This window comes from Nematolebias whitei, chromosome 11, assembly GCF_014905685.2.
Source record: "Nematolebias whitei isolate Nwh7 chromosome 11, NemWhi1, whole genome shotgun sequence".
NCBI classification, from domain to species: domain Eukaryota; kingdom Metazoa; phylum Chordata; class Actinopteri; order Cyprinodontiformes; family Rivulidae; genus Nematolebias; species Nematolebias whitei.
The window spans coordinates 47,534,404-47,542,459 of NC_056508.1; the positions used below are offsets into that span (position 1 = coordinate 47,534,404).

The following is an 8,056-nucleotide window of genomic DNA, read 5'->3' on the forward strand; positions in this document are numbered from 1 at the left end:
GAGTGGACCAGGTTGTTTATTGCGGCCTGTGGAATGTTGGTCCACTCCTCCAATGGCTGTGTGAAGTTGCTGGATATTGAAAGGAACCGAAACAAGTTGCCACATATGCACATTCAGAGCATCCCAAACATGTTCAATAGGCGACATGTCCGGAGAGTATGCTGGCCATGCAAGAACTGGGATGTTTTCAGCTTCCAGGAATTGTGTACAGATCTTTGCAACATGGGACCGTGCATTATCATGCTGCAACATGCGGTGATGGTCGTGGATGAATGGCACAAAAACAGACCTTAAGATCTCGTCTTTATATCTCTGTGCATTCAAAATGCCATCAATAAAATGAACCTGTGTTGGTTGTCCATAACATACGCCTGCCCATACCATAACTCCACCTCCACCATGAGCCACTTGATTCGCAAAGTTGACAGCAGCAAATTGCTCACCCACATGACACCATGCACGCAGTCTGACATCTACTCTGTACAGTGAAAACCGGGATTCATCCGTGAAGAGAACACCTCTCCAACATGCCATATATCATCTAATGTGAGCATTTACCCACTCAAGTTGGTTACAACGACGAACTGCAGTCAGGTGACCCCGATGAGGATGACAAGCATGCAGATGAGCTTCCTTGAGATGGTTACTGACAGTTAATGCAAAAATTCTTTGGTTATGCAAACCGATTGTTGCTGTCCGGGTGGCTGGTCTCAGATGATCTTGAAGGTGAAGATGCTGGATGTGAAGGTCCTGGGCTGGTGTGGTTATATGTGGTCTGTGGTCATGAGGCCAGTTGAATGTACTGCCAAATTCTCTGAAAAGCCTTTGGAGATGGCTTATGGTATCAATCAATCACCTTTATTTTACCAGGTAGAGCCCGTTGAGATCGAGATCTCTTTCACAAGGGTGACCTGGTATAGAAATGAACACTCAATTCACGGGAAACAGCTTTGGTGGACATTCCTGCAGTCAGTACGACAACTGCACGCTCCCTCAAAACTTGCAACATCTGCAGCATTGTGCTGTGTGATAAAACTGCACATTTTAGAGTGGCCTTTTATTGTGGTCAGCCTAAGGCACACCTGTGTAATAATCACGCTTTCTAATCGGTATCTTGATATGCCACACCCGTGAGGTGGACGGATGATCTCAGCAAAGGAGAAGTGCTCACTAACAGATTTATAAAAATGTTTTAACAATATTTGAGAGAAAAAGACCTGTTGTGTACATGGAAAACGTCTTAGATAGTTTAGTTCAGTTCATGAAAAACGGGAGCAAGAACAAGTGCTGGGTTTATATTTTTGTTCAGTATAGATTAATCAGTTTATTAGAACATTGTGCCGTTAAAATCAAAGCAATTAAATAATTAAAAGTCTGCATGCAGGTACGTTTTGACATATTGGTATCCATTATAAAAAAATGACCAAAATGTTAGTGAAATTACATGTGTGTGACTAACAGATTCCCTCTCTTCCATTTTTACAGCAAACAACTTTTTTTCTGGCTGCACTTCCTGTTATTTAGCTGTATTGTTATTAATTCCTCTTTAGTGGCACCTACTGTTTAAGAGGAGAACTGCAGCAGCGCAGGTGTAAACAGCAACAAACACAATAAAAATGTGCTTCAAGCAATGTGAATTTACTAACATTTTAAGAGAAAAAGGTCATGCTTTATTCTTTATAAAGTATTTTTTATTTTTTTTTCTGGCCATGCTGAGGTACTAATTGTTAGGATTATTCATTTTGTACCAAGGCTTATTTTTTGTGTACTTTTTTATTTGTGTTTCAGATTTTATGGCAATGTTTTGCTATTTTAAACAAGATCCGTTTGTAAATATTCATTCTTTAAACAGTAATTATTTATTATCAATAACTGTTTTAAAATAATTTATTTTCGTTGTGGCATTAAATTGCAATGCGTTTAATCAAAACTCGTATTAATCTGCACCATATTAGGATTAAAGGCTGGATCAGATCACATTGTACTGTTATTTTATGCCCATTTATCTTGAATAAATTGGATCATTGGCACTGTATCAAGCTATGTATTGTATTGGCCACAGACCAGAGTTGCACAAGCCTAATTGCAATAAACCTCTTAAAAAGTAATCACCAGACGTCCATCTATAAATGATTGACTATTGGAGTCAACAGATGGCCACCACAGCTAATTGACCTTTGTAAATGCAAAAATTAGCTACAATTCAGTCATTTTACATAAATGTTTAGCTAAAATTTGTTGCAATAGTCATGCAGAGTTATCCCATGACAGAGCATTGACAGATTACGCAAAATATTGTCATATTGCGTGACAATGCTAATGTCAAGATTTGACCAAATCAACCACAACTATCATTTTTCAACATAAAAATATTATTTTAGTTTAAAACCTCGACAAGAAAGGCAGTTTATATTATGATTGTCTTCGAGGAATGCTAGGTCTTTATTTGAATTTGACAATAACACATGAAAAATACCACGTTTTATTTGACACTCAAGATGCCACTACCCTCCACGCTAGCGATTTTTAATATAGTAGGCAGTTCAAAACAAGGGATGAAGTCAAAGTTTCTCTTCAAGTTAAATATTTACTAAAACCATGCTATATGTATACAGCTTTTATTATACACAAAAGTTCTTACTACTTCCATGTGCAGGTACTCATGGTAAATGTGTATCCATTGTTTTTTTTTTAACTTTCTGAGACAGAGAGATTAATTGGTGAAGAAACAGCAGGAGGCCAGTAGTACAGCTCATTATCTCTTGACCAGGGAGTGACAGCAGTTTAACTACTGGGTGAGTGATATATGGAGGTATCAACGAGGCTCACCTGTGCACTGTCCATAGTGTTTCACTGTAATGTCCTTGTCCTGCCTACAGGCTATGGTCCTCAGCTGACACTGATCGGCGTAGGTCACCCCATCTGAGCCGCACACCTGCTCAGGTGACAGAGACGGATGGATGGGAGACAGTAACAAATGTGAACTCCCCAGGGGCTACTGAAACAGGGTACTTCTGTTTTTAAAACTTGTGGCTCAAACTGTTTATTTCTGCAGGCTCTTTGAAAAACCCACCTTGGATTTGTTTTTTATGTCGCAGTCGGGTAATGGGCACTCACAATGGGCTTGGCCGTTCACTTCAATGCAAGTAGCTCCAAAACTGCAAGTCAAGTCTTTACATGATTTGGGGGCATTAGGTCCTGTGGATGAAACAAGTTTGGTTTTTAGTCGTTATTTACAGTGTTATGACAACCCAATTTGCAAAAATCGTAAGTATGTGTGTTGCAAAACAATCCTCACATGCGTACTGAATAAATTATTTCTACTTTCAAACAAAGTAATGCCAGAGTCAACAAAACTGGTTTCAGAAAATTTATTTTATATTACCTTTGATTTGAGCGTTCAACATTTTCATACTGAATAATCAAAGTTTAGCAATCATTGCCTCTTTGATTTCTGTATTATTTAGAATGTTAAGTTACAGTAGTAACATTTTAATTTCAGAACTGTTTTCTCGCTTTAACAGATTTTTTTACTCTTGAATTAACATGAAATAAGTTACATTGTTTAAACAAATGGTCATTTTTGCTACTAAAACATGAATACCAAAAGGATGGCTTTATAGTTTTAATAATTAGGGTGCTCTTGAAGTAAAAACTACTAGATCACTCACTGAGTTCATATTTAAAAAAATTAAAAAAATTCAGACTGAATTTTGAAATAAAACTGTATTGTCCATCCATCTATTTTCTTCCACTTATTCAGGGTCGGGTCGTGGGGGTAGCAGCCTGGAGGCCCAGACTTTCTTCTCCCCAGCCACTTGGACCAGCTTCTCCGGGAGAATCCCAAGGCGTCTCCAGGTCAGTCAAGAAACATAGTCCCTCCAGCGTGTCCTGGGTCTTCCTCTGGGCCTCCTCCTGATGGAACGTGTCCGGAACACCTCACCAGGGAGGCGTCCAGGAGGCATCCTAACCAGACGACCGAGCCGCCTCAACTGGCTCCTCTCGACGTGGAGAAGCAGCGACTCTACTGAGTCCCTCCCAGATGACCGAGCTTCTCACCCGATCTCTAAGGGAGAGCTCAGACACCCTGCGGAGAAAACTCATTTCAACTGCCTTTATCCGAGATCTCGTTCTTTCGGTCACAACCCAAAGCTCATGACCACAGATGAGGGTAAGAACGTAGATAGACCAGTAAATTGAGAGCTTCGCCTTTTAACTCAGCTCTCTCTTCACCATGATGGATACACGACACGTACAACGCCTGTTTCATTGCAGACACCGCACCTATCTGCCCATCGATCTCTCGCTCCATTTTTCTCTCATTCGTGAACAAGACCCCAAGATACTTAAACTCCTCCACTTGGGGCAGAAAAACTGTATTGTGTTTGATGTATTTTTTAAATGAGTTACATCATGTAAATTATATTAACACCCAGTTCACCCCATTTTTCAACTGGATTGTTTTAGTTTCACATCAAGTTGGCCTGGGGATTCTGTGCAGAATCTTAGCTGTTCCTCGGACTGTGCCATTTTACACAGAGATCTCTGAGGTTGTTCCTGGGGTCTGCTGGAGCCTCTATTCCAGTTTGGGTGTCACAACACCACATACTCCAATGATGACCACTGCCACCATGGAGAGACCAACTCTCCACTTCTCTGGTTGAAAACAACAAAGTCCATGCTCAATAATCCAGGTATATAATCCAACATTTTTCAGTCAGGTCATCTGGACAGTTTCTTTTCTTGTGCTGAAACGTTTTGCCTTCGGTCCGGAAGGCTTCATCAGTCAAGGAAATGCACAACAAAACTGATTCTTCCCCCAACAGCTTACTCCAAAGTGGAACAAACCAGAGGGGGGAAACCAAAGAGACCATCTTATCACAAGCAGAACTGGTTTGTTCCACTTTGGAGTAAGCTGTTGGGGGAAGAATCCTTTTTGTTGTGTGTTTCCTTGACTGATGAAGCCTTCTGGACTGAAGGCGAAGCGTTTCAGCACAAAAAAGAAACTGTCCAGATGACCTGACTGAAAAATGTTGGATCTCCACTTCTCTGTTTCCTCTTTCAGCCCTTGGTATTTCTCGAGCTTCTTGTGCTCCTTCCTCTTGATGTTACAGTCACTTGGGATTGCTACATCTATCACCACTGCTTTCTCCTGTAGCTTATGAACCACCACAATGTCCGGTTGGTTAGCCACCAGCTGTTTGTCAGACTGGATCTGGAAGTTCCACGGTAACTTAACTGTCATCCTTCACCACTCTTGGAGTCTCCCACTTTTATGGAAGATCAGAGATTCAGGGTTCAAAGCTCAGTGCACACATCCTTTGGGGTTTAATGAGCATTAGACATAGAACTAATACTGTCGGCTTGAATACCACAGAATTAACAAGGTCCACACAAGATGTTGGGTAACTAAGCTATTCTGATGAGAAATGAGATGCTGAAACAAGATATTTGTGGATGAGGGAAGATATATGCAGTATATACTGTATGTATGCTCATTACATTTTAAGTTTGAAAGAGTGCAACAGTATTTTTAAACTGCAGTCAAAAAAAGTATATTTTCATGATTGCGTAAAAGTGTATATTTTGAATCATCTGGTTATTTTTTTTTCCACAGAAAAAGCTATCTTAATGCTTGTTTGGAGTCGTATTGTTGCAGCAGCTGCAGCCATGGCGCTGCATCCCCTCGCCGGGTTGTAACTCTGCATTCTTTGCCATGTTCCAACATCACAGAGGCATACAGTGCACCAACCACTTAGCTCCTGCTTTTATATGCTGCACCCTCTGAGAATCGGTCTTTTTATCTGACTGTGTGTGTGGCGGAGTGCCTCACTACTGTGCCGGGACTGCCGGCTTCATTAAGCATTTGACTTCCAGTCGATGTCAGATGGTGAATCTTAATCAAGGAGCTGCAGGCCCCCCACAGCAGGAAGTAACCTTTCCTTCAACCGTTTTTTTTTTTTTTTTTAACTTTGTGCAATCACTGGGGCAGTTTACATTATTAATCAAAAGCAATCAATAATGCTTACACACAGATCTAAGCATACACATGTACAGTGCTGCAAATTGTCCAAAACGCAGCTTGATACAGAAAAAATGAAAACATCAATGGGAATTGCATCATGAACGACCCTTTTGTACACTTGACTATTTTCCTAATCACTATTGATTAGCTATCTTGCAGCCACTTCTTTCTTTGTCAATAAACCTGACAGATGTGAAGGAGAGATTGAAAATGGACTGGCTGCTATTAGGCTTATCCACTAATCGGATAAGTGAAAGACAGCCTCCTAAGAGTGACAGAGAGTAGCTGAGAGGGAAAAGAAGCTTGTGTGTCTGCTTTTTTTAAAGCACAGATGACGGCCTCGGTGCTCTCTCTTATTACCGTTGTCACAGCCATTCATGCCCATCTTGCTTCCATCTGGGCAGACGTTGCACTTCATGCCCCTCACGCCCGTCTTGCAGGAGCACAGACCCGACATCTGTTCGCAGTCATCTCGGACCGAGCCCATGGGATCGCAGCTGCATGCTGCAGTGAAGAAGTGGAGAAAAGAAACATTTGATTAGAAAATAATATACAGTCAAAGACTAGACAAGGACAAAATGAGGAGCATTTGGTTTACAGTGAACGCAGTGTACATGAGGCACTATTAGCCTCTCTGGGCACCTTTTCCAAGATTCATCATTGTCTTAAAGTGAGGGGTTGGAAACAGTTCAACTAGCCTCAGGGGCCACAGAAGGAGGAGGAGAATGAGTGTATAACAGAAACAACAACAAAAAAAACCTCAGGGAAGGACATCAAGCTCATCGTGTACCTAGAATCAATGTATTTTTTCCCACTCCCCTCCTGCTGAAAATGGTATTGGTGTTCTGTGTGCTGCGGCTTGCTTTGGGTAAACCTTGTTAAGGTCAGGCCACAAGTGAGACACCTGCAGGCCTCCTGCTGCGGACTGAAACTGCTCTCCGCCTTCGGGAGGGTATGTGTTACATTACCTCAGCGGCAGGATGCAAGCTGGTCAGCATATTGCATTACACCGAGACAAACAAGGGGTCCTGACCCCACACTTTACCTGAATACAAATGAGAACAGCTCATTCAATGCAGTTTTGACAGGACAAAGGGACACGGTAAGGAATCAATCGGCAAAATGTTCCTGACAAATTACCCTCTTTGTTTACAGAGACTCGTGAGTCTAATTTGATCAATATGAAACCGTGGAGAGTTGATACAGAGGTACTGTGATGAATTGAGAGGGAAATGTATTGTTCTACAACAGTGGTTATTAAAAAATAACAAAAACAATTTTCTCACTTTCCTAAAAATGGCTCAAACAACACAGGCTGTTGGTTGTGTTTCTTTGTTTCTGATTTTTTTATTCAGTACAATGAAAAAAGTACTTCGATTTGCCAGAGAATTAAAAAAAAAAAAAGAACAAGTGTTACTTTAAAGAACAACAACCTGTTACTACACACTTATTAGTAGTAGTAAGTAGCAAGAGCATCGTTCACTGTTTGACTTAATGTGAGTGAGAAAATGGGACAAACTGCAACTATAACTAAACTACAACCATCATTATTCTAAAAGTATGAATTATTAATGTAGACAAATATCTCTGTGCTGAACAACTGGTTTTAGAGTTGAAGTCTGAGTCCAAAAAATCAAAACAAGCAGCTTAATGGTGAAATGCAGCTTGCTTAACAAATTATTTTCAGCATGTTTCACTTTTACAGTCAGACGGTTTAATCATCATTTCAGTTCTCAGCTTTCTAATAATTTTTCAAGTCTCTCAGCTCAGACGGAGATTATGACACTATTCATTACAAATGTCTAGCTGTCGATGTTAGCTTTAGCCTTGATTAGCTTGTACGGTCATTTCAGGCCTCTAATGTCTTTTTCCTGTAAGATTGTGCACAACATATATACACACACACACACACACACACACACACACACACACACACACACACACACACACACACACACACACACACACACACACACACACACACACACACACACACACACACACACACACACACACACACACACACACACA

At 40.8% G+C, this 8,056-nt stretch overlaps 1 protein-coding gene across 1 annotated transcript in view; it reads right to left on the reverse strand.

The window, feature by feature from the left end:
• The window catches only part of LOC119417365 (agrin-like), a 27,056-nt gene extending 20,527 nt beyond the window's left edge, over window positions 1–6,529 (reverse strand). Inside the window, exons 1-3 of the mRNA XM_037684569.1 lie at window positions 6,386–6,529; window positions 3,074–3,198; window positions 2,830–2,935 (exon numbers count right to left, since the gene is read on the reverse strand). Of these exons, the coding sequence (XP_037540497.1) occupies window positions 2,830–2,935; window positions 3,074–3,198; window positions 6,386–6,512 (358 nt within the window). The 5' untranslated portion in view covers window positions 6,513–6,529. The remainder of the gene's footprint in view (window positions 1–2,829; window positions 2,936–3,073; window positions 3,199–6,385) is intronic.
• Between the last annotated feature and the right edge of the window lie 1,527 nt (window positions 6,530–8,056).